The sequence below is a fragment of the Thermobia domestica genome, chromosome 9, assembly GCF_964235325.1.
Source record: "Thermobia domestica chromosome 9, izTheDome1.hap1.1, whole genome shotgun sequence".
Taxonomy (NCBI): domain Eukaryota; kingdom Metazoa; phylum Arthropoda; class Insecta; order Zygentoma; family Lepismatidae; genus Thermobia; species Thermobia domestica.
The window spans coordinates 208,708,639-208,736,004 of NC_137462.1; the positions used below are offsets into that span (position 1 = coordinate 208,708,639).

The 27,366-nt window shown below is 34.9% G+C and overlaps 1 protein-coding gene across 2 annotated transcripts in view; it reads right to left on the reverse strand.

Annotated features, from left to right (window-relative positions):
- Positions 1-5,610: 5,610 nt before the first annotated feature.
- The window catches only part of LOC145660571 (tectonin beta-propeller repeat-containing protein 2), an 87,779-nt gene continuing 66,023 nt past the window's right edge, over positions 5,611-27,366 (reverse strand). For both annotated transcript variants that reach the window (XM_081725803.1, XM_081725802.1), the window contains exons 12-16: positions 24,799-24,955; positions 20,017-20,192; positions 14,673-14,818; positions 12,383-12,504; positions 5,611-6,342 (exon numbers count right to left, since the gene is read on the reverse strand). In XM_081725803.1, the coding sequence (XP_081581929.1) occupies positions 6,203-6,342; positions 12,383-12,504; positions 14,673-14,818; positions 20,017-20,192; positions 24,799-24,955 (741 nt within the window). In that variant the 3' untranslated portion in view covers positions 5,611-6,202. The remainder of the gene's footprint in view (positions 6,343-12,382; positions 12,505-14,672; positions 14,819-20,016; positions 20,193-24,798; positions 24,956-27,366) is intronic.

Here is a 27,366-nt window from a genome sequence, read left to right on the forward strand (position 1 = left end):
TATCGTGTATCGTAAACATTGTTTTCATTTAACAATTTAGGACTTAAAATTCGTTTCGATGGAAATGAATTTTCTGTTTAGAAATTAACGCCTGACAGGAATCGTAATAATCGTTGTAAATTATAGTGGATTTCTTGAGAAACCAAATGCAGCACCAAATCTGTTCAAAATAATGTAGTATATTCTCACTATACCAGTCAGTATTCGACATGTCGAACCAGTGTTTTGTGTAATGAAAGCTTTATAATCAGATGATAGAAACAATGTCGACGAAACTTCTGATGGCCGAAATTCGTGTTCAGATGACCTCGGAAGTGAGCTGTCAAGATTCGAACAAAACGGTTCTAGAAAACAAGGCTCTTCTTGACTGCGAGGAGCTCCAAAACATATGAATAATAATCTAGCACTTCATAATTAGTAATATTTTTAATATTTTCATTTAGTTTGGTATAGATATTTGGTTAGTAGTAATAATAGTATCAGTAATTACTATTTATAAGTGTTAGGAGTATCAATGGTAATAACAAGCGATCGTCTTCAATTTCAAATGTGTGTCCTCAATACAAAGGCTACTGGTGTCCGGGTTTGCCTTTAGTTCAATTTGGCAACACTATCTTCCAGAGATTTTTACTCTTGTTTCGTAATGTTTAATTTTCTCCCCTGTACAATACAATCTCCCTCACGAAAAATTTGATAAGTTAAAAAATGCCTTTATTTAGCAAATTCCAAAATACGCTCTACTACTCTGTAGCTTTCTTTTCCCATTATTTTATTTTGTTTCCCATTTACAATTCGTAAAACGTCTCATCTTCATTCTAAGAGTTCAATGATCAAGTGAATTTCGTACGTTGCGAAATATTCTGTAAATGTATTTTCGATAATATGCTCCAATCCTTGTATCTTATTCTTTGGACATGTAAAATTAATGATCAGTGGGTGAGCAGTGTCTTCCATGAGTAAATTGGTTATATTTAAGGAAAAGCTTCAATTACTTTTGTTTCTTTATATTATAGTTTCAGTTTTTACTAATACGAAATTCTTACACATGTTCTACTATTTTATAATAAAAGAAAACATAAAAAGAGGTTGAGATTCGATTTAGAGTCCAAAAGATTTTGTTTTTCTACGCCATCGCTATGCCTATTCATCCATGGGGAATTTGGTGATATAGGAAGTTTTGTATTATCTACATTTCTATTTGCAGCGCGTTGCTTCGATGTTTAAAATGGTGTATAGAATCTTGATTACAAAAATCAATGTGTTTGGCAGACAATATAGCCAGTAATTTTAAACCAAGAAATATAACTTCCTGTCCAGTTCCAGTCTAGTGTAAGTTAAACTGATTTCCTAATTTCTTTACCTTCTGTTCTTACAAACCATCATAGTTGCTTGAATATACTCCATCAAACAATCTTAATTTTGTTTTTGCTCATATTTACATTAATTTGTAATTTTTGGGGAAAACTTTTTAATACATTGTAAGCTGCCAGCCCCACCAACTGTTTTGCATATCAAAATGTAAATATAGTAATTTACATATATAATTTAATATAATTTAAAAGCCAAATTAAGTAAGAATTTTAATTATATTAGGATTAATTCAGACATATAGATATGTATAAATGGAAGTATTTATATACAAAACTGGTATTCATATTACTTAAAAAAAAAAAAATGTTCAAGAAGCACTCATCTTCACAAAATTTCAACTTTCACATCACACAACAGGAAAATTCGAGAAGCCAAGAGTTCAATAACCTTTGAGCTAACATGTCCAAAAAGAAGCAGGTTTATAACGTACATTCTATAAGGAACAGAAATCAGAGAAATGAAATGAAGTTAGAAGCATTGACTAGCAACTATTGTTACTTCCAAACTCAACTCTATTGTCTGCGGGTACACACTTTAATGCTAAATTTTTGTGACAATAGGTGTGAAAAATACAATCTGACCTGTATTTTCACACCTCTGGAAAAAACCGTTAAGTAAAACTTGGCTGGTAGACGAGCCTGACAGAGAAAAAATAAAGAAAACATAGCGTTTATGTCAGGAGTACCAGATTTAAAGAGTATATTATTAATAAGTAATATTTAATATTAAAATGTTCTTGGAAATTCCGATACCAGTTAAGAAAAATGTTTTACGCGACTCTGCATCGTATTTTGTTTCCCGCATGCTTCCAATTCACTCGAAAAGATTTTCCTCAGCCACCCCTGGAGGGTGTCGAGTGGTATGTCTGGGCGAGGGAGAAGCAGACGACTCACTTCCTGAGAGGGATTTTTTTTTTGTTCGCCTAACCTCGAAAAAGATGACAACTCCAAGGACCTACAAAAATAAGTAATAAGTAGTATCATATACTTTATTATAGGTGTTATTATTATTGGTTGTATGTAAATATTTCATAGTCAATTTAAAAAAAAAAAATGTAAAAGGAAAAACAGAAGCAGACAGGTCCACCATTTCCCGCCTGCAAGAAGGTAATTTTAGAACCTGCCACTAGAGTGCACTAAACACCAGAGACACAAAACGTCTGCTTGGAGATTCCTAACGGGTCTCCACGACTGGTAAACAAGATAGAAAATCGTGATTTAATAAAATTGTAATAATTGTTTGGTATAAAAGAAATACCGGGGTTGTGTGGATAAACTCTTTAAGTGTACGTATAGATACAAAAAATGGAGTGACAGTATGTAAATTTTGAATTATTTACAAATTTGTCAAACGACTTTTGAGAGACAACCAGCAGAAGTAAATACTGAAGCTCAAGGGGTAAACAGTTAGTTCTTAGTTAACCACCGGTCCGTTCACCTCAAGTATAGAATCATTCTTGCGGGAAGCTGTGTTTAGTTCTGATTATAAAGTGCGGTCCAGATAGTGTATAGTTAATGCTATGATTGATAACCCGAAAAATCTCAACAAAATGTATCACTATTAAAAACAATAATTATAATAATAATAACCATCAATTACTATTGATTATCGTTACTTTTCAGAAAATTAAGTTTGTCTGATAACCGCTAGTGAAACGCAACCAGTAAATAAACATGAAACTTGAATCAGGTGAAGTGTAATGAACAGTGTACCTACTAGCTTTTTGTGTTTCATCTTGTGTTCGTTCGACGCTGTTAATTCTTGATAGACAAGACGACAAAATCTCAGGGCGAGGACTTCGCTATAAATGCCTTGAAAAAAAAAATCATGCTAACCTAGTAAATGGAAAGTGGTAACATCAAAGATCTCTAAGAGAGAAAATCACATCGTCCAGAAGATTAATACAAGAAAAAAAAAAAATCGAAAGCAGTAGCGTCTAACTGGAGTGACGAAGACTTATTCCAGAACAGAAGAGGACTACATACAGTGAAAGTGTAGTGACGATGACAGTGAAAATAGAAATTCTTTATATATATATATATATATATATATATATATATATATATATATATATATATATATATATATATATATATATATATATATATATATATATATATATATATATATATATATATATAAAGCTTAACATAAAGTGCACACATTATGATCGATCGATCCCCGTTTATTTTCTTACAAAGATCAGTTTTTGTGTATAAAAAGATGTATAGTGTTTGTTAGTGTCCGTGATTTAGTGTTCAATAAAATAGATATTCGTAAGTCTATCATGGAGTGGTGATCTTTTAGATGTCCATGTTCCTAGAGGCAGAGGTGAGTACCATTGTATATTTGCTTATCTCTCTTTCAGATGTGCCGCTTGGCCGGGTCCAGAAGAGGCTGTGAACACTCTTTCCCAGTCTTCATTTAAATTTTTATCTGATGATAGAAGATCCTCTGGTAAGGGGATGGCAGAGAAAATTCAGTTCTAAAGGCCATAACCAGGGGAAGTCGTCAAAGGGGCAAGACGACTATAAAATATGAACTCACGTGGGAGGAGGATATTGATTTCTGTAAAAGAAGATTAAAATTAATTATCTAATTTTTTTTTTTTTTTTGGTTCAACTGTGTCAAATTTCTTATGAAATCCAATTCTATCTTTTTTTATTTATTTTTTTTTTTTTCTTGGTTAAGCAGATTATCTTATATCTGCTAAGGGATTACAGGTGTCAATATTTCCTCCACCCATCTCTCATGTGTTGGAAATTTGAGAATATATTCTTTGTGATGACTTCAGGTGGCCATGCAAACGCATTCATCCAGCTTTGAGCATGAGAGAACCCTTTACATAGGGACTATCCAGAGCGATGCCCTTAACAACATGCAATGTTTTCTGTTTACTAGTCACTAAACTTGAACTGAACACGGAAATAAAATATAACTGCGGAAATCGTAAATTCTGAAATTTTTTGTTGTACAAATGTACAACGAATACCACTGTTAGTACTAGAAACATGCATGGGCCCGGCTTGGCAAGGGAGCAGCTTCACTATTTCCTTGGGCCGACACTGCTTTCTCTTCAGGTCGGGCCAATTACTTATAGTTGTTTAATAACTACTAACTTTCGTTAAACGATAATTGGAATAAAGCTAAACGTTAAATTATGTGTGTGCATATAGGTGAATGAAAGATTTTACAAATAATGCAATATTTACAGTTGGTGTTGCTTAGTGGCGGCTTGCTTATCGGGCCGGGTCGTACTCAGGCCAAGAATTTTTAAACTTATCGGGCTCGGGCCAAAAACCTCCAAAACTGTCCGGGCTAGGTTGGACCTAGGTACATTCGGGCTGGATTGGGCTTGGACCGAAAAATTCTCCCCGTGCAGGTCTCTAGCTAGGTCTCCATTACTGTTAAAGATTTTTCCCCCTCAGTTTACCAATACTTGGACTTAATAGATGGGATAGGTTACAAGATCACTGGGATACAGAAGAAAAATGCGTATTGTGGTTTACTCAATGGAAAACACATTTAGCATAGCGCGATCAAAAATTTTTCTCTTCTTTCGGTTTTGTGTTGATACATATACTAACCAGGAAAAAAGGAAAAAGAGATTTTGGAGGGCAGGGTGAGGGATTTTTACAATTATTTCTCTACCTTCCACTCGTACGTAGTAGTGGCATGTGAGTTAATACCGCCTGAATACTTGCTCTATTGCAATTCGGAGATGATATCACTGCAATAACTACAGTGTGAACTATAAGCATTTAAAGTTCAATCAACTATTCGTTTAAAAATTCTGCGGAGTGTAAAGAGTGTTTTATTAATATTGTTCGCGTCAAACACATCTGGTTGGATTGGGGTTTGGTGTCCCTTTCAGCACCGAGGCTATATGAAACCTGGATCCACAATTTAACGTGTAATTCGGACCATCTGGGCTCCAGCCTGGAATCAAACTCATGTCTTCCGCGTCGAAGATGCGTACGCTAAAATATAGCCACGACAAACAAATTTATTTCTAACGTAGGTGTAATGTGTATCATTACAAAAGATAATGACAAATTCGTCAGATGCATTTTAACACCTTAAACTAAGATATTTTGTAGTATAATATCAGTACTAGCAATCTAGAAATATGAATATTTGTAGTAGTGTTTTATTACTATTTTAAAAAAGAAAAAGAATAGAATAGTCACTCATATGGATGTGCATAACGTACAACACGGTAAGAAAAGAACACACATGTATTTAACGAACACAATATATTAATATGGCTATAAATAAATATACTAACATACTCTGTGTAATAATATCACTGGAACAATAAAATATGTATACATATAAATATATATATACAATCTTTGGAAGTGCAGTACATAGAAGTATATGAAATCAAAAATATACATCATAAAGGAATCGTTATGTCTTATATACATATACAACGAAATAAATACATTTTGGCAATAAAAAAGGAACTTAAAAATTGATTATAAGTAAATACACATAATCCTTCCAGAGCTTTCAACATGATTCAGTAATCCCCCTTTTTAATACATACATTCTTTCGTATAATCACAATCAGAAAAAAACATACATACGTATGCAGTTACAGAGTTCTTATTCTTGCTGTAATGATTACAGTGTATCACTTTCAATGAAACAATGCATTAGAAAAACAGCTACAATGCACTATAAAATCTATGCAAATACTGCCCAACATACATAAAGCACAATGAGTATGAGTCGCATGTTTATATTACTCAATATCGCAGAGATAACTTTGGTTAAAAGATAATTTTACATCTTATAAAAAATATAAAGTTTATATTTAAAATTATCACACAACTTCCCAATCACTCTCAACATTATTTACTTGACTTGATCCACTACTTTCATTGGCAAGTTTTACAGTATGTTGCTTGTGTTCCAGTAACACGCCATTTTTGTCAATAGCCCAAAGGTCATCAAGCGCCGATGCTGAAAGAAATATGAGATCGTTATTCTGGGTCGATTATCGCTCTAGAAAGTGAAAAGAACAGTCGAAAACACAATATATTTTATCTGCACCACACAGCAACCGTCCACATCTAATTCTAACAATATATAGGTTTGCATATTAAAAGGGACTGACAAAAATGTAAGACCACCTCCACCCTGCAATTAAATGCTAAAGCATTACGAAAAGCACACAATGTGCCAATGCGTAGGAATAATTACTTCTTGTGTAAACTTGAACTTCTTGAACTCCTTGTGTACGTACTTCTCGAAGACTGGTGGCAAGCGAACTCTCACTCAAGACTTCTTAGTTGTGGGTGATCTGATCTCCGAAGTTGAAAATATATTCTGTCCTTCTCAAGACTGCCTATTTTCGTAATAAAATGAGATTTCCTACATTCTGTTACACAATAATGAGATTTAATGATTAATAAATTCCTTGTATTATAGCTTACGAAATGTTATGGCCGACGGGATGACTGCTAATTGGATGATGCGTGGTGAGAATGATTCCACTCGTAGTTCTTCGTGACTTTCTAGAGCAGAGGTCACCACCACTTAATTCTGTGCTCCTAAAGAAACCGGAGCGCGCGAGACAACGCACTAACTATTCGGCTATAAGAGATACAAGTAATACAAACTAAATCAGATGTTATTCTGCGTACCTGCACCATGGAACTTGCAACCAAAGCAAAATACATCTGACAATTCGACGAATCAGTAATTCGCAGGCAGTGTCATATCAGTTTCTTAGAAAATAATGATACAACTAAATTGTTTTTATGACGGAAAAAGTGAATAAAGAGAAGTCATAAATACGTATAAATGTTTAGGACAATCAAATATTTCTCTCTACAAATTACAAATATTTTAATAAAGATGGCTGCTAATAGTATACAAATGTATATTCGACCCAGGGTATTTGAATGCTACAAGGAAATAAGGGAAATTATAATAAATGCAGAGAAGTTCATAAGTACCATACTTAGAGAAGAGTGCTTGTCATACTTCAATCTTTCAGCCACCACACATGTTGTGAAAGAAAATAAAGTAAAATGGGTTGATACTTGGTTAGAATTGATTTTGAATCAGAAAATTTCGGATCCATAGTTAAGAATCATACAATTCGGATCTCGGTTTCAAATATGATTCCAAGATACAAATTATAAACACGAATCTGGATCCGACGATTAGGAATCGTCCGGCCCACCAATGGACTCAAAAGCCACCGTGAACTGTATGTAAACGTAAGAACATTGAAGAATCTATTATTGGAAGCAGGTCTACGTATCCGCGTTCCCCTCATACGATCAATACTGATACTTGCTCGTCGCAAAGAACATCTGTGGTGGTATCGGAAGAGACTACAGTGGCAAGGTGAATCGAAGGCGGTAGTATTCAGATTTGAACGTCAGACTCGATGGTCAGTTGATTGATTTGGAGTTAGTGTTCTGTTCAGCACCGAACCTATATGAGACGTGGACTACAGCTTAACGTGGATGCGAACCACATAAGCGTACGCTAACCATATAGCCACGAGGGATTTCCACTTAAGACTCGAAAATGGACATCGTAAGTCCTTTTTATATGTAGAATCGTCTTTTGCTCTCTTACATCATCCTTAGAAAATAACCTTACCATCCTGTCATCTGGACTCTATCAATATTCTACCAACCATATTCATGAATAACTAAATCGAACAAAACCCTTCAAAGTATGACAACTCTCCATGTAAAAAAAAACACCTTCTAGTTTCTATTTTTTTATATATACATAAAAGTCATGAAGTCCTATTTACTATTCTTACTTTGTCAATGGAAACAGAAAATGTCCTTCCTACAAAATCATGTATCAGAAACCACTTAACTTCCACATTCTACTTTCAAACTAAATCAATAAATTCCCATGAAAGTCCTTAACTAACAAGTGTCAACAACATTCATACTACACTTCTTCTATTTTCGACTTCCGAACATCCAATATATACAAAATATTGTGAGAGTTGCGATTACTTCAATCCATCCACTGCTACTCCTACAATGTCGAGATTTTCCATGCTTTAACACAATGTTCGTCACAATATTACGTTCGACTGAACTTCCCTTGTTGCACTTTAAGCATTCTGTATCAAAAATTACCTTCCCTCAGAAAGAAATGAGAATATAACCTCCTGTCTACCTAGCAAAAGAGGAATACACTACCTCTTCCTATGATAATTTTTCCTCCTTTCTTCTTTTTGGCTTCAATATTATTATTTATTATAATTATTGTTCACCTATATAAGTTTTTACCATTACTTCATTTATTAATCTATTGTTTTTGTCTACATAATTAATTAATTTGTGCTTTTTTCATTTCGTTCCAAATTTTGGCTTTAAGCAACCGACATCGGTTTGACCAAATTCCTGTTATTGCACTACTATCGATATGTTGTCGTGCTATCAAATTATTAGCATGTTATATATTATTATCACGAGGAATAGTAGTATTTTCCTAGGTTAAAGTCTGTTTACCTGAGTGCTGCGCTGAGACATTTGAAAATACTGAGATATTTCATTTACTTTACTTATGTTAACACTGACGTGCATGTACTATTTTGGGATTATTTCTTGAAGTGCTTCTATTCCATATTTAATTTTTCTTCTGTTATACAGTAAAAGGAGAGTCAAAATGAATAGTTTTGTAAGTCCGTCTGCTTTTAAAATGGGGAAACTTAAGTATTAAATAGTATACACTGAATATAAGATGGCTGCCATTTTTGTTTATCAAAATAACAATGTTTCCATATCCATTGGCAGTGAGAAGTTTAGAGATATTCACTAATTCAAAAGGTATGGAAATTTTGGTGCAATATTGGAAAATATACGATTTTATTGTTTACTGTACTTTATAATGTAGTCCTAGGCTTCCTTAATCCAGACTTAATTTTGGATCCTTTGTCCTGATGTTGTAGGATTCATAAACTTCTATTTCTATACCGGTGGGTCAGTGGTAGAGCGTTCATCTCGGTGTCTGGAGGTCTTGGTTGATTCCAACTTACACCAAATGGGGTTTTTGGCGGACAAACACCGTGTGCGTGGGTTTTCTCCCATTTCCTCCTCTTTCTTCATGACACCATTTCATTCATTCTTATCTTGACGTGAATAATCGTGGGACGTAAAACTGAAAGGATTCATTTTCATTTGTATCTCTATGAGAGAGGAAGACATGTGCAAAATGTTTCTTTGTTTGATGTTGGGTTGGATTCACTTAGGTTTTTACATAAACAGGCTTCCCAGCAGGACATTGAAAACATATAGGACAGTTTAGTTTATAAAATAGTATATATACATTATGTACAGCAAGACTGGAAGGTGTTGGGATATGTTGGTGAGTACTAACCAGTGTTTGCGGTTGTTTAAACCAGCTAGGAAAAAAAAAAAAAAAAAAAAACGAAAAATGCTTTAAATTGTGTGAACTTCATGGTGACATCTCCACATATGAAACCATTTGCATTACGTTTATGTACTTTTCACCTTTTAATCAAGGGGGTCCCGTGTTCAATTCTCGGTCGAACCACAACCCATCTTTAAAGTGTAAACCAAGTAGCGATTCGAGGTGTCCCTTTAAGCGGAAGTCTTCTCCGCGATAACCTTGGTCTTTCATAAGGATGTTAAGCTTAAACATACGAAACGAAACCAAATTATATATATTTCTACTTGCCTGAATGCCTGTTGTTTTATAAAGAAGCCAAGGTTGCTTAAATATATTGATAGAAATTAGCAAAATTTATCAACTGCCTACGCAGCTTCCAATATCAGCTTGGATTTGATTTTGTTTTAATTTTATTGAATAATATCTACATACCAAATTTGTAATTTAATACCTCAGTTTTAGCGTAGTGATTATGATACGTTGACCTTAAAATTCTATATACAAATACATTTGAAGTAATAACAGGATTTTGCCAATGGCTAAGGCGGGAGTTTCCTGATTTATATATAATTGTATAATGTTTTTACTTGTGTAACTGTTTATCTTTTTGTACTTCTGAAATGACTCTTGACAATTATATTAACAACTAAGCCTATGTAAAGATCAGTACAACGTATTTTTATCAGGAGTCCTTCGTGAGTGAGTCGGCAATCGCATTTGTGACCAATTAGTCCCGGTTTCGTGTCGAAATGGACAATTTTTCTTGGATGAAGCCGAGAAGCGGTTTGGATTCCGCTTTAAGCTTATGTGACCCCTTCCAGCATAACCTTGTTGTTGCATAATAACACCAAGGCGAAACAAACTAATTTCTGTCCATATCCAATATAAATACATAGAGTAAATTATTTATATCAGGGTGTCTACTGGAATACCAGAAAGTAAATTCATGACTTTTTCATGACTTTTCATGGCCTTTTTGTTCAAATTTTCATGACCATGGCGATAAAAATTTACCATTAGTAATAATAAACCCCTACCATCAGTGGTGCATCACTTAAGATGAAGATCACATTATGTTCTTATTTTTCTAATGTACATAATGTCGATTAGCTGACAACTAATTTTAAAATGCAAGAGCAATTTAAAAGGCAGTAAACAAATTTTTAATTGCGGTTCAAGTATGGGTTTAAGGCTTACCAGGTTCTATAGATTTAAAAATCTTGTGAACAGTCCCGTTACATTCAGCTAGGTTTTTTATCTGCATTTTATGTACTCTGAATTCTAAATTTATAAGTTTCGTTTACACGAAAAGACTGATTACGTAAATAACCAATTCTTTTCCATCGTGTCATATTTGAAATTAGCGTGCATAAACATACTGATAAGACCTACTGAATTTGTTCATAATGGAACCTTCATCCTGGATGGGGTCTGATGCCTTCTTTCTTCTCTTTTTTCAAGGGTAGTTTTACAAATATTTTTTCTCCCAGTCTGCATACTAGTATCACATCAAAACTTTAAAAAAAAAAAAAGTGAACACAAAAATAGACATCTTGACAACTGTTTCAGTACATGCAGTATGAGGTATAAAAGTATGAAGTATAAAAATATACTCTGAGATTTCAGATTTTCATGACCAGTTGGGTAAATAAAGGACTTTTTCATGGCTTTCATGACCACTAAGCAAAATATATGACTTTTTCATGACTTTCATGACTTTCATGACCAGTAGACACCCTGTATATGTATATATATATATAAATACATAGAGTATATATATATACATTTTCAGAAGATCTTGTCCTTTTTTGCAAATATTTAGAGCATTTTAGTTCCATTTGCCTAACGAGTATATACTATACCCACTTCGGAGGTCAATTTTGTAAAAGAGATTTAGATGTCTTTCAATACTGTTTTGTGGCATTTTTGTGGCACGATTTTACTGACTGTAAGAAAGAGACTAAACCAAACGTCTGACTTTATTTGTGTAGAATGGGCCGATTTTACGTAAACATCACTCGCGTTCGGTTTTCTGTAGATTCGTGTAATCTGCTGATGATCATATCCAGAACGTTAAAACTCTTTTTCTACACAACAGAAGTAAGATTAAATATGGAATAGAAGTAGTTAAAGAAATAATACTATAATAATAATATAATCGTCAAAGTTGACGGAGATAGTCAACTAAACATCAAGTTTTTTTTTTTTTTCCTTTTTCTGATGCACCACTTAGGTAAACAAACTTTGACTTCAATAATTCTGCAATTACTGCCTGAGTAGTTGCCATGACCTAGAAAGATTTTATGTATATCCTCCCCCCTAACTTCTTTTTCTTGATGTTATGGGATTAATATCTATCCAACTTCCCTTTCAGAACGTCCATCAAACGCATTCTTCTCGTTTTCTCTCTCTTTTTCACACTATTCACAACTTATTCTCAATCATCATTTTAAACACTTTCATTTCCTACTATAAATTATCTCCAGTATTACTGTTCTCTATTCCACATTTAATTTCCACAGAGTCCAGCATAATCATATATTCTAATCTTTAAAAACTCAAATATCGTATTAATATCTTTATTTCATAGACAGTTTGTGTTCCTTACCAGTTAATGTAAGAACAGATCCAGGTATTCTCTTCCAGTAATCTCCAATAAAATTGGTTTCACTAATTCCGTATCTCCTGTAGATTTCACCGCTGGGTGACAATGCCCACACAGCTGTTCCACTGAAAAAGAAAGGATTTCAATAAAATGGAAGTATAATGTAGAAAAAGGAAGAAAGAAGAGAGAGAAAGAAAGATTTTAAATTTCACGAACATCAAGATCACAGCTATCATCAATTCTTTGTTCACCAAGGATAGTTACCAAAGCAAATTCATAAGAAAATCAGTGAAACACTATAGGATTCTCCTTTGTCATATGTAGTGGTGAAGAAGTGAGTGGTACAGTTTGAACGTGGCAATATCTCAAAATATGATGCTCTACGTGCAGCAAGACAAAAAAACAGTGACTATCCCCAAAGTCGTACATGAAATTCATGACACTATTCTTGATAATCCCAGAATCTCAGCAAAAGGTGTGGCAGAGATTGTAGGCATTTCTCGGGAACGCGTCGGTAGCATATGTTATACGAGAATATAACAATAATGACTTTGGTATGCGCAAGTTCTCGACAAAATAAATTATAAATTACTAAAAATCTGTCAGCAGATCATAAAGGGAAAGGGGACGAAACATGGCTGTACCACTACGATCCTGAAACGACACAATAGTCAATCGAGTCGCGGCACTCAGGTTTTCCTCGTGCTAAGAAGTTCAAGACAGAAGTTGACTGGGGAAGTGTTTGCAATGAGTGTCTGAAGTACCCAAGGGTCAGATATTCAATGTAGAGTATTACTCTGTATTACTCACAAAACTGAAAGACGAATTCAAAGCGTGACGTCACAGAAAATGTATAAATAAAAAAAAAAAATCTTCAGGACAATGCCCCTATCCATCAAACACTACAAACACAACTGGCATTGCATGATCTAGGGTTTCAGTGTATAGATCCTCCTCATTATTGCCCAAACAGTACTTGAAAGGACGCTCTTTTGGATCTGATAGGGAGGTGATTAGTGCTACGGAAAGTGGTGCGAATGTTTTAAACTGGTCTGCAAAAACTGGAACACCGCGCAGAAAAGTGCATTCAACTTGGGAGGGAATATGTAGAGAAACTGTAAAATATCATCATTCCACGTGCATTCCTTCTGGGTAGGTTATGAACTTTTCAGCAATCCTCGTATATTTTGGGTTTCCTTATGAATAATTTATTGGTACATTTCCCACACGCTGTTTTTCTGACTTTACACAGTGTCACGACTCGTGTTTCAATAAGGTAGGATACTGCAGCAAAATAATAATAATAATAATAATAATAATAATAATAATAATAATAATAATAATAATAATAATAATAATAATAATAATAATAATAATAATATATTGATGATGATGATAATGTTGTTTGAAATATGTTTATTGGGAACAAACATCATTACAACCACAAAATCCCTAAAAGGAAAGGGGAAGGGAAGGGAGGAAGAAAGAAAAAAATAGTATTTTACAAGCACACGGCGCACGCAAGTAGAATATAACAACGTCCTAAAGTATCAGATACAAACTGATCATACAAAGTATATATGAAATAGATAAGATATATGTTAAAAAAGATAACGTAAAAAACAAGCAGAATATGTTAGAAACTAAAAGAAGTAATAAAAATAACAATAAAAAAATAAGAGCATAATGTAACATATATATAGAATAAATACATCATACAAAATACATTTCATTATTCACAATATAGTTGAAGCAGTTTACAAAATATTAAAAGAAAAAGAAATTGTTTTATAAAAACAAATATATATTTGCTCTTACAGATTGACCATAAATATTTCTAACTTGAACACATCAAATAAATATACTTATTCACAAGACGCAAACTAAGTAATATAATTAATGAATTATTACATAATCATATTTAATAAGAATAAGCGGCAAGTAAACTGTACAATTGATTCTGTCAATTAGATGTTGTGGGATGTTCTTAGAAATCAGCAAAAAAGTGGTAGAAGAAAAGATAAAAACAAACATTTCAGGTTTGAGTGATTTAAAATGTAAGTCGCGAATACAATATTTAGAAATTTATCTCTCTGTCATATTATGACAAAAATATACAATAAAAGCAACTAATATCACTGAGGAATCTAGTATCTTCAGATGAAGCTGAAATTGAATCAAATACAATTTATTTCGTATCTAGTACATACAAAATCCAGCAATGGAAGCAAAAGATCCTTAAATAAAAACCAGCGTTACTTGAACAGTTACTATTTTATCTCATGGAACTCACCTAATGGTCAAGTCCACTGCTTGAATTCCTGAGACTAATACCCAGTCCATTCCAACCTGAAAATCTGCATAAATGGCTTCCCTCACATATATATTTCTCTTGTTATCCAATGCCCATACCATATGTGTACATGGTCCAACGAAAACCTAGGAAAGAGTAACAAAAATATGAAGGGGAATACATACATTCACAAAAATTTGACAGTTCTCGGAGAATTGCATTATCCTTAGATAGACTGTTCTAACAAAAATATCAGATAGAAGTAATTATTTCCCCTGAAAATCTATTTAAATACCAATTATAATTCAAATAATAATTTATTAATAAAGTAATAACAGAACCTGGAGCAAAGAACAAGATAAAAACAACTAAGAGAAAATTTAATAATTAATTTTACGAAATTGAAAATTCAGATGCAGCGGGTATTGAGCAAGCCGCCAGATCCACTTTCATAGGGCAACAAACACATGAATACAATGAGCTGGACACAACATAAGAAAGCCGAATGACAGAAAAATGACCTTAATTAGAAAGCCACTGACGAAAAAATAGCGAACATTCAGAAATCAGATCATCAACTGGAAAGATTTATCGACTAGTGATAGAACAGTGCTGGACTCAGAAAAGTTGTAAATGATATTATCTATGTATTGGTTTGTATTTTATAAAACAACAGTAAAAATAATTTCCTCAACATACAAACATTACATGTTACATACGAGGAGCATTCAGTAAATATCTGGATAACTCCAACACGAAAGCTATTGAGTTCAAAAAGTATTCCAGAGTGAATGGTACACACCTAACACTTACTTGTGGAAGCTGAAACTGTCAGCTCTTCTCTCGCATTGTATTATTCAAGATGGATGTCAGACCAATCGACTCTAATGCAAGAGTAGCAAATAATGAAGAAATTTCTAGAGAAATAAGGTTAAAAACCTATTGAGATTCATCGTCGACTGTCATATGAGTCTCGAGAACAGACTGTAGTACGTTCATTAGTTTCTGAATAGTGTTAAAGCTTTCGTGAAAGTCGCGAATCCACCCAGGATGATCCCCGAGAAGGTCAACCAAAAAGTGTCATTGCAAGCCGTACAGTCTTGAACAAATGTTTTAAACGAAAGCCAGTTATTGTACAGAAAATCGTAATCGCTACTGGTATAAGCATTTTCTATGAACATTACTTTTCGGGATCGTCTCAGTTTCAAGTGCTTCCTGTCGATGAGTGCTCAAACAACCGAAGTTTTAATCAAAATGTGGCAAGAATTGCAATTTGTCGAGCGTTCTTGTCTCAGTACAAACGTGAAAGGACAATTACCGGCACCGCATCATTACAACCAATTAGTCATGGATGCATTACTATGACGGTTGATCCAGAAATAAGATTCCCAAAGAGCTCCAGCCGCACTGGAAGGTGCGAGGTGGAATCCGGAAACACCGCTGCGAGGCTGTTCCCCCACTCTCGATTCCGCCCGGCCGCGCTTCGCTGCGCCGCTCAGTCCTGGCTCAGCAGCCGTCCGAGATAGAGGTGCCCATTGTTGCTCCCGCCAAGTGCGAGATTCGTTCCGTAATTTGCTGTTTGCAACTCAAAGGGACTCCGCCCATGGATATTCATCGTCAGTTGACAGAGGTGTATGGCAACAAGTGTATGTCCGTTCAAACACGTTCGAAAGTGGTGCAGGGAATTTAATGCAGGTCGGAAGGACGTCCACAATGAAGAACGGAGTCCGTCAGTTTCGGAGGCGCTTGTCGAGATGGTCCAACACGAAGTGCTTCAAAACAGGAGGATCACCGTCCGTGAACTTGTTGCTCGGATTCCTGGGAGTTCTTACGGTACAGTGGAAAGAGCTTTCAATGAAAAATTGGGGTATCACAAGTGTTGTGTTTGATGAGTACCGTGTACGTTGACAGCATCACATAAGGAGAAACGCCTTGCCTGTGCTCGCCAGTTTCTTCAGAAGTGTCAAGAAGATAAGGAAGGATTGCTGGACTCCATTATTAAGAGACGAAACGTAGGTGTTTCATTTCACTCCCGAAACGAAACAGAAGTCTAAACAATGGCGTCACTCAGGGTTACCAGTCGCAAAGAAGTTCTAACAAACTCCTTCTACTGGCGAAGTCATGGCCAGTGTGTTTTGCGATCGTAAAGGGATACTGCTGATCGATTTCATGGAACCTGGAACAGCAATCAACTCAGATAGTTATTGTGCAACACTAAGAAAACTCAGGCAAGCTATCCAGAACCGCCGCACAGCGGACGAAATGCACAATCTAGCTGTGCAAAAGTCCAAAATCAAATTGCTTGGAATTGCACCCATTGTACCCGTAATGAGTCACAAAAAAATCACAGATGACAGGAACAACAGTAGAAAAACAAAGTTCTGCAGGGAAATGGGTTTGGGCGTATAGAAGAGGGGTTGTGATACAGCAGCAAGTATTACTAATGGTGGTCAGATTTAGAGGGTCAAAGTTAACCCATCGTGCTGAAGGTTTGTTCGACTATTAGAAATCAAGAACTGCTGCATTTGCTGCTGCAGGGATGTACTATGATTGAAATACAAATTGATTGAAAAATTAAATGCGTTTACCACAAGTAGCACGCATACAACATCGTAAGTTGCTGTTTGTACAAAATGGTATGTGATATTGCATTTTAAGGGAAAACGATAAAGATATCCACCTCGAAATTTGTTTATGTGCAATAAATGAATGTTCTCCTGTGCAATAATAGTAACATTAGCTGCAGAAAACTGCAACTTAATCATTTCAGATACGATATTTATATCCCGGAGAGAGCGATTTTGATATTTGGCGTGAGGAAAGAACCCTAACTGCCAAAAATGCAGTAGCAACGTATGTCTAGAGCAGACTGGGACTGCAGAAGACAAACACAGATGAAAATTAGTACATTCAGCAGCAAGTAAACAATTTTAATAGCAAAGTGTATCAAAAATGAAAGAAATCGAATTGTGTACTGAAGGTATTTTTATCACGAGATAGTGTGGCTGGATAATAATGTCAGATTTACAAGATGATCTAAAACCAGAGGCAACATCCTGAAGCACGCTCGGAAGGCCACCGAAGGAATTTGAACAACTGTCCGTACCAGCAAAGAAGAGAAAGATTTCCTCGATAGTGAAAACACACTCAACAGAAGAATTAGCATTTGTCGCCCAAGGTAATTTATATTTGTCTGAGAGAAGAAATGCAGCTTGCTGCTTGTTTGACAGACCTCACGCACCAAGCTTTTTGACACTTCTATTAAAATGTTGGATATTGTTATCCAGCTACTTCCCAACTCATGATAAAAATGCCTTCAGTGCACGATTCGATTTCTGCCATTTTTGATACGCTTTGCTATTAAAACTGTTTACTTGTTGCTGAATGTACTAATTTTCTTCTGCAGTCCCAGTCTGCTCTAGACATACGTTGCTACTGCATTTTTGGCAGTTAGGGTTCTTTCCTCACGCCAAATATCAAACCGCTCTCTGCGGGATATAGATATCGTATCTGAAATGATTAAACACGTCATCAGGTTGCAGTTTTCTGCAGCTAATGTTACTATTATTGCACAGGAGAACATTCATTTATTGCACATAAACAAATTTCGAGGTGGATATCTTTATCGTTTTCCCTTAAAATGCAATATCACATACCATTTTGTACAAACAGCAACTTACGATGTTCTATGCGTGCTACTTGTGGTAAACGCATTTAATTTTTCAATCAATTTGTATTTCAATCATAGTACATCCCTGCAGCAGCAAATGCAGCAGTTCTCGATTTCTAATAGTCGAACAAACCTTCAGCACGATGTGTTAACTTTGACCCTCTAAATCTGACCACCATTAGTAATATCTGCTGCTATATCACAACCCGTCCAAATCCATTTCCTTGCAGAACGTTACGTTTTTCTACTGTTGTTCCTGTCATCTGTGATTTCTTTATGAATTATTGCGGGTACAATGGGTGCAATTCCAAGCAACTTGATTTTGGACTTTTGCACAGCTAGATTATGCATTTCGTCCACTGTGCGCCGGCGAGGAAGACAGACAGCCGGTGTAACGCTGCTTCACGACAACGCCCGACCTCACGTCTCCCGTCAAACCCAGGACCTTTTGACAAACTTTGGGTAGACTGTCATGCCCCACCCACTGTACAGTCCGGGCCTCGTGCCTAGCGATTATCATTGTTCCAGAAGTTAAAGGAACACTTGAGTGGCCAACGCTTCCGGAGCGACGATGAAGTCAAACACGACGTGAAACGCTTGCTCAACCGGTTGACGCCAGAGTTCTACGATACTGGGATACAGAAATTGGAGCACCTCTACAAAAATGCGTAGAAAAAGATGGCGATTATGTCGAAAAATAGAGCATAGTGTCTTCTTTCCAACGATGTTCACTGCTATGTGAATAAACAATGTTGTCTATTCATAAAATTGATGGGAGTCTTAATTCTGGATCAAACCTCGTAGATACCTCAAACACAATGAATGTCACAAGTTGATAGGAAATTCGCATAGAATGACGATTTCTTTGCGTTTCAACCATAAATTACCTTTGGAATTTGAAGGCATGTCCCTTTATTATGCCTTGCAAGCATGATGATCTGTATCTCCAGTTCACTAAACGGAGCAGAGGAACTGAAGAAAGGAAAGTTCGTAAACATTTTATGTCCACCTAGGAAACGCAACATCCCCTGCTTCCGAATGTACGTTTCCATTCTAGGAGTACATGGATTCATCAGATATATATGTCCTTTTTAACTTTCGTCAATATAGTACGTCAACGTTTTTCCAACTGAATCCATTCATATTGATCATTTTTACAAATCTCCAGTATACTGCTAATTATTAACGGTTTGAACAATAAAACACCATAGTACAGAGAAACTGGTCATGCTGTTGATAGGTTCAGTTGGTAAAGTAACAGCTAGGCAAGCCGGAGAATGTTCTCCGCGTCTCCACCAATCCAGTGACGAGATATTTCTGTGCTATTTCATCCTTGATCTATTATTAATGTTTTCTTTTACAATTACATCTAAAACAGCCAAAAATGCAGGCTCGAAAGCTAGGAAGCAACGAATTTTTCGAGAATTACTGAAATAAGCACATATTTCCACAAATCTTGTTTCTAATTTTCACGTAGTTATAGACTGCAAAATGAGTAATAGACCGAGATACAGTATCATAGAAGAGCAGCCGTTATCTTTCCAGTATTGTTTGGTGTGACTGTTACTGAAAACTTTCAAATTTAAACATGATTGTCGAATTGAACATTGTGAAAATCCATACCAATTCTAAAAACAGGATTTATAAACTATGGTTGAATACCTAAATACTTACTTTTGTGAAGTAACTATGTCGACCACCTGTGTCTCCGTCAACAGCTACCCATGCTGGCAAGAATGTACTGTTCCCAATTGACGAAGGAGATCCAATCGCCATATGAATTTTGCCACGATTATCACATGCCCAAACAACATCAGTACCGCACGAAATATGGACTAGATGTACATCTTCTGTAAAGACGAAACACATTACCGTATGCTGAACAACGATAAGATTTTGTGAATTACAATCCCGATTTCTCATACAACCATATTCGGTGAACATGTTTATCATTTACCTTTAAAGAAATCCTTTATCTATATGCATAAATAAGCTGTTTTGATATAGTGCGTATATGAACAACAACTTAAAGAAGATAGGAAACTGAATCTTACATATATATCATCATAGGTATTCTGCCCTTACTGGCAAGTCACTTGCAGCAGCTAAAAAGCTTCCATGCTCCACGGTCCTCCGCTAACCTCCTCGTCTTCACGTATGATCTTTCTGTTTTTATATCATCCATTAATTGTAAACTTCTTCGCCCTCTGCCTCTCTTTCCCGCCACCATACCCTCTATGACGTCCCTCATGATACAATTTCTTCTTAGGCAATGTCCCAACCAGTTCCTCTTCCTCTTCTTAACAACATCTAAAAGTGTTCTTTTCTCCCCCACCATTTCTAACACCCACTCATTCGTTTTCCGCTCGACCTAACTAATTCTTTCCATCCTTCTCCACACCCACATTTCGAATGCTTCCAGTCGTTTTTCATCACTTTTATGTAATGTCCACTTTTGCGCCCCATACAGTACAACACTCCACACGAAGCATTTTATGAGTCTTTTTCTCAACTTTTTATTCAAGGTCGCACAAAACATACTTTTCGTATTCCTAAAGGCTTCTTTCGCCATTCCTATCCTTGCTTTTATTTCACGTCCGCACTTCATGTCATTACTAAGAATACTACCCAGATATCGAAAACTATTCACTTGTTCTATTTGCTCCCCTCCCACTTTTAAATTTGACACAGACCTCTTCGTTCCAATCACCATGGTTTTTGTCTTTCTAACATTTATTTTCATTCCATATTTTTCAAAGCCGATCCTCAAGTTCTCTAACATTTTATTGATTTCCTTTTCAGATTCTGCAACAAGCGCCATATCGCCTGCAATCTTATGCATAAAATCATTCTACCTCCTACCGAAATGCCGTCAACATCATGTTGACTCTTTTTCACTCTCTCTTCTAGATAGGCATTAAATAGTGTAGGTGAGAGGTAGCATCCTTGTCGAACTCCCCTTCCAATTGCACTCTCTTCCATCAGTTCTTTCCCTATCCTAACACTTACTTGTTGATTCATGTATAAGTTTCTTATGAGTCTTCGATCTCTCCATTCCAAACCTATCTTCTTTAGAACTCCCAACAACAATTCCTAATTCACGCGGTCAAAGGCTTTTTTTAGATCAATAAATACAACATACATCTTATATATACATATACACCTTATATATATGACCTACTGATAATTTATCTGTTTGCTTAGAGGATTCTGAAATTTTGTTACTGACAACTAGAGGCCCATTCGCCGTTTACAACATACCAAGTGCTCATACATTACAAAATATCTCATACTTTCACATATTCTATTGCTGCATAAAGAAGAAAATAATCAACAGAGTATTTTCTATAGTTCAAAATCATTTAGTTCCATTGACGATTTTTATAGTAGTACAAATTAAATGAACATCCATACTTGAAATTTGTTATTTCGTTCAAATGAGTAAGAAGGAAGGAAGTATAGATCACTTTAAAACTTATCATTCAAGAGAATACTACATATTATACACACACAAGTGTTATTCCTTCTTATGTTAACATATTTTGTTAATAAAATTAACTATTAAACTTCATACCCTTAATACAGCTTCCACGACAGATAAGCATAATAGCTGCAGTCTCAGCCAGCTTGCAATGTAGGCATTATAGATACAAGATACGCTACAAACATCTTCATGACTTCATACATTTTAAGAATTTATTTTGCCTTACCCACTTTTAAGTGCAAGTAATAGCTAAATCAATATGAATAGAACTGAGCATATCAACTATGTCCACTTCTGCTATTTTTAATTGATTGGTACTAACTAACATACACACTTCTGTTTTTGCTTAATGATTATTTGACTACAAATTTAAACTTCATAGTGTAGTCAGAAAGTACTTACAGAGACACTTAGATAACTTGTATACACGGGGAAAACGTCTAGAAATTATAGGCCTAATCGGTACCCCATCTTTGTGTAATTGGGTATACCATAAATAACTGGTATGGCAGGTGCGTTCACTTTGAGTTTCTTATATGTAACCTCATCAATTAACAAATATTCGGAAATAACATAGTCCACTCTTTTAACTGTGTCCGGTAACGGAGCTGAAATAACATATTTGTAATTTATCCAAAAGCTTGTCCCTGTATTAATTTTTAACCAGTAAAGTGAATTAATTGTCTTTGTCCGCTTTTATACCCAACATTTTTTTTTTTTTTTTTTTTTTAAATTTATCTTGCAGCTAAATTTTAAATTCTCTAATAAGCAGGCTGTCTCTGACGAATAGTGCTTTTTATTGTAATTACATATATAGTTTCAGAGACCACATTTATATTCGAGTTTAAATTTTTCCAATTCTTTGCCATCTTTGATAAATAACACTGCTTTTTCCATAGAAGTAATGAAATCCGGAAGAGATACACGATACGTGCAAAAGTTCTACATGTGTTTGGTGCGCATGTGGAAAAGTACGGAACACAAAATGTAACTCACCTAAGTCTGTGTATGATCACCAGCATAATCAATGACCTCTTGTGAACTTCCTGGTAGAAACTGAATCCTGTGCCGTTAAAACTCCATAGGTTTGTAGTTGAAGAACTCACGTAAGGCAATTTTCACATCCTCCATATCAGCAAAAAAGGGTGAAGTCTGTAGGGCCAAGTAAGGGAAATAGGGCGAGTGTGGTAAAACCTTCCAACCACAGTCCATTAGTAGTACCGTCACTGCAGCAGTATGTAGTTTAGTGTTATCATGTTGGATGATAACACTTCTTGGCGATTGATAAGACCTGGCCACTTCGACTGCAATGATTCCTGCGTCTGCGTAGCTGTTGACAGTAGAAAGTCTCATTAATGGTTTAATTAGGTTACAGGATCTCTCAAGTATGCTTTAAATATCCCACCACAACTCAACAACACCTTCTTGGGATGAAGTTCTTGTTGGGACGTCGATGGAAACAGTTCAGAATCGCGACACACAGTCTTGAGACGCTTCATGTTCCGATACTTAAGCCATTCCTTATCTCCTGTGATTCGTGCAATGCGTGTCAATAAGAGATCATTTTTGTAACGGGAAACCAAGGAAACACGTCGTGACTCTTCCCTGTCGTTGAGCTGCACTCAGCTGATGTTGATCCCTATGATCGAACTTCGTGGTGAACCCAGCGCCAAGCGCCATAATCCTTCTTTCCACTGTTGTCCTGTGTATCTGATAAGTTTCCCCTAATTCCTCTATAGTTGGATTCGGACTAATTGTTATGGCTTGGTCCAGATCCTCTTCGGAAAACGCTGACGGACACCCAGACTGTGGTTAATCTTAACTTCTGTCGCTGTCTGAATTTTCGAAACCAGCGACATGTGCTTTCGTCAATTGCATCTCACCTTGCTTGCTCAATCTTGCGGCAGGCCAAGGCCGCAGTACTAGTTTTATCGAACTCAAAACAGTAAACAGAATCGGAGTGTTCCTTATTGACCTGCATTTGATCAGCACAACACTCTCTTCAGTTACAAACCACTAGTACATACTCATTTCCGTTGCTGCTATAATATTCTCTGGATAACATGACCATCGATTCCAGCTCATTGAGCGCCGTCTATTCGGTCACAACACCTTTCACTAGCGACCTATCACAAATGGGTGAACTTTCGCACGTACCCAATGTATTCTTGGGGAATAAACTAAATTTGTAACCGAATTTGAAAATTTCATAGAATGTTTTTGGCACCTGCAAATTGGTTAAGTTAACAAAATTTCTACCGAACTCTCCATTTGAACAACAATTTTGGTTATTATGATAAATCTCTTCGTGTTCATTTTCAATCGTAACTGCAATTTCAGACGTGTTAATGAAAGTAATGCTTAAATCTACTGTATTGTACTATACGTGTCAATTTTGCGTCAGTATAAGTATACTCTATACTATCCTATCTTGAACCGGCGTTTGTGTACAATTAAGTTGCTTATCAATTTTAGGAGAATCCTTGAACTGGATAAGTTACCTCTTTACCATTACTGTCAATAGTATGATATGGATATGCTATCTCTAACACTATCGTAGTTAGTAATAATATTTGTCAAATCATCTGTATCACTAAGTGCGAATTCTGTTTCGCAATAAGCAACTGTTGTATCGGAAGGAATTGTATCTTGAACCGAGCCGCGTCACCCGCCACACTAGTGACTGTCTAGTGAACACCGAGTTGCAAATTTCTAGATGTATTCATAAGACTAAGGGCACAATTCACCACCACGAAAAACTTCCATGCCACAACTAACTGCGTAGCAAAGAATCAGTCTCGTTCCCTAATTACCGCACTGTATATATTAAAGCAAACTAAAATAGTACCATAAAATATAATATAATATAATATAATATAATATAATATATATATATATATATATATATATATATATATATATATATATATATATATATATACACTTGGCAAAAAATAAATCCTAAGCATTACCTATCTGAGATAAGTCAAGTTCAGACCAGACAAAACCATCCAAGCACACGTCACTTAGACCCTGTCGCATAAATATTTTTCCTTGAGAATTTAGAAGCCATAAGACACCGGGTGTAGCTGCCAGACACAAGACGTCGCTGCATGGAAGAGGAATTGGCTGAAAAATAAGATTCTTTTTAAATGTAAATAATTAAATAGAATAATATGTTTTTCGATACATACCTTGTTTCACAAATCTCGATCTTTACAGAGCGAACACGAAAAGTCAAAATTATAAGAATTCCTTTCATTTTAATGTGTTTCTAATAAAAAGAAGTTAGGTACCTATGGCGCCATCTTTATACACAGACCTTTGGGAGAAATTCAATAAAATACGCATATTAATTTTTACAATGTTGCATTCTCTCCTCTTTAGAAATCTTTCTCCAAATATATTCATGGAAATTACATTTACAATAATCCAACAGTTAATTTTAGTATTACGTTGTTGCTTTTCAAAAAAACGCCGAGGCCAGTCCCTTACTTTAAAAAAATATTTATTTGATGAGAAAATATTTATAAGCCTGGAGCTTAAATATACTGATAACATAACTTTCAGACATTAAACACTGCCTTGAATTTGTAAAGTCAGGTAGTTGAGTGGTACAGTACACATTTTGCAGTGCATGCTCACGGGTGCAATCTCACGGCACAACTGCATTTCTATGTTGGATAAACCTCATGAATCATGTGTGCTCTTTCTCTGAAATGAATTACGGAAAAAAAGTTTACAAGTTTATATTTGACACAAAAGTCCCTATGCAGAAGTCACTTGTTACCATGCACATCTACATGCTTTGCACTGTAACTATGTGAGAAAAGGATCAATATCACGTATCAGTTTAGAACTTTTAACTCAACTCTCTCCATAAATTTATTGTTCGCTTCCCGTATAATTATAACTTGTATGTCTTACAAGGAGACATTGACAACCTGTGTACTAAACCTAAATTTCCTAGGACTTCGCTAATATGATAAAAGAAAAAAAAATCAACGCGTTTTTCTTCGCAAATAAGGCAACCTTTACCTCACAACGGATACCTTTACCTCACAAGATACAAGTATGAACACTAAATGCTTACATTTTCTTTATTTTATATTTTAGTTACTAAAAAAGTATAAATCTCTTTTGCTGCCTAGAATATGATTCTTAATAGATATTATTTATAGATGAGTATAATATTAAATATTAGATAATAGTATAATATTATTTATACTCAGAGCAAAATGAGAAACGAATTTATATTTGGTGAAGAATGTTGCTCTGTTGCCACGTTGTGAGTATTCTGTTGAGATGTCTACTATGGATCTTCTGTCTGTTGACAAATACTTCTGAACATGTGTTACAAGGAGGCAACATTGTGCTGTTATTCACTACATTCTAATTTTGCTTCATGTATAGAAAACTGACTTTCTTCTTTAAGGTGTTTTTTACAGCTTATCATTATACATGAATTCTGTACATTGGAATGTTTTCTTCTTCTTCTTCTTCTTCTTCTTCTTCTTCTTCTATATTATTATTATTATTATTATTATTATTATTATTATTATTATTATTAAATCTATAATCTTAAGAAAACTGACAAGTTCTTTTAATATATTATCGGGATAATTGTATTTATTGAACAGACGTATAGATTTTAATAGGTATGTATATTTTTTATAGTATATTTGTATGTTTGACGGTATCCTTGTTTTAAGGACAATTTTAAGATAATTGACTAACTATTTTAATGAAGAATGAAATAATTATGTTTGTCCAGATAGATAAAAATTCTATAATCTTAAGAAAAGTGACAAGTTCTTTTAATATATTATCGGGATAATTGTATTTATTGAACAGACGTATAGATTTTAATAGGTATGCATATTTTTTATAGTATATTTGTATGTTTGACGGTATCATTGTTTTAAGGACAATTTTAAGATAATTGACTAGCTATTTTAATGAAGAATGAAGTAATTATGTTTGTCCAGACAAGACACAAGTCATAAAATTATGTGTACATTATAGGATAAACAATGACCTCCTATCGTCGAAACAAATGTATTATTAATATTAAAAGGAATATAAGATGTGTGTTATAACCCTTAGTTCTATGACTAAGTGCTGTATTTTTGCTATCTGGCTGTTCATGGCACTAAAAATAAATATATTATTATTATTATTATTATTATTGTTATTGTTTACCATACCTCAATATCTACAATGGTATAACAGGAAATTTCACAAATTGTACTGGTAAAAATACTGAAGTAAAGTTAGAACAGCTATTGTAACTATGTTGAAAACAGATTATATATATATATATATATATATATATATATATATATATATATATATATATATATCCTTTCAATACTATTAGTAATACAAAATCTAGGTTACATACATAATAGCAAATTCACTGTGTGTCACCGCGGCGGTCATTACTTTGTGGCCCGTCTTTTCTCGGTGACGCCTCCCTCGAATTCACGAAAATGAATAATACATTCCTATTCTCTGAATTAAATATCGTGGTTTTATTT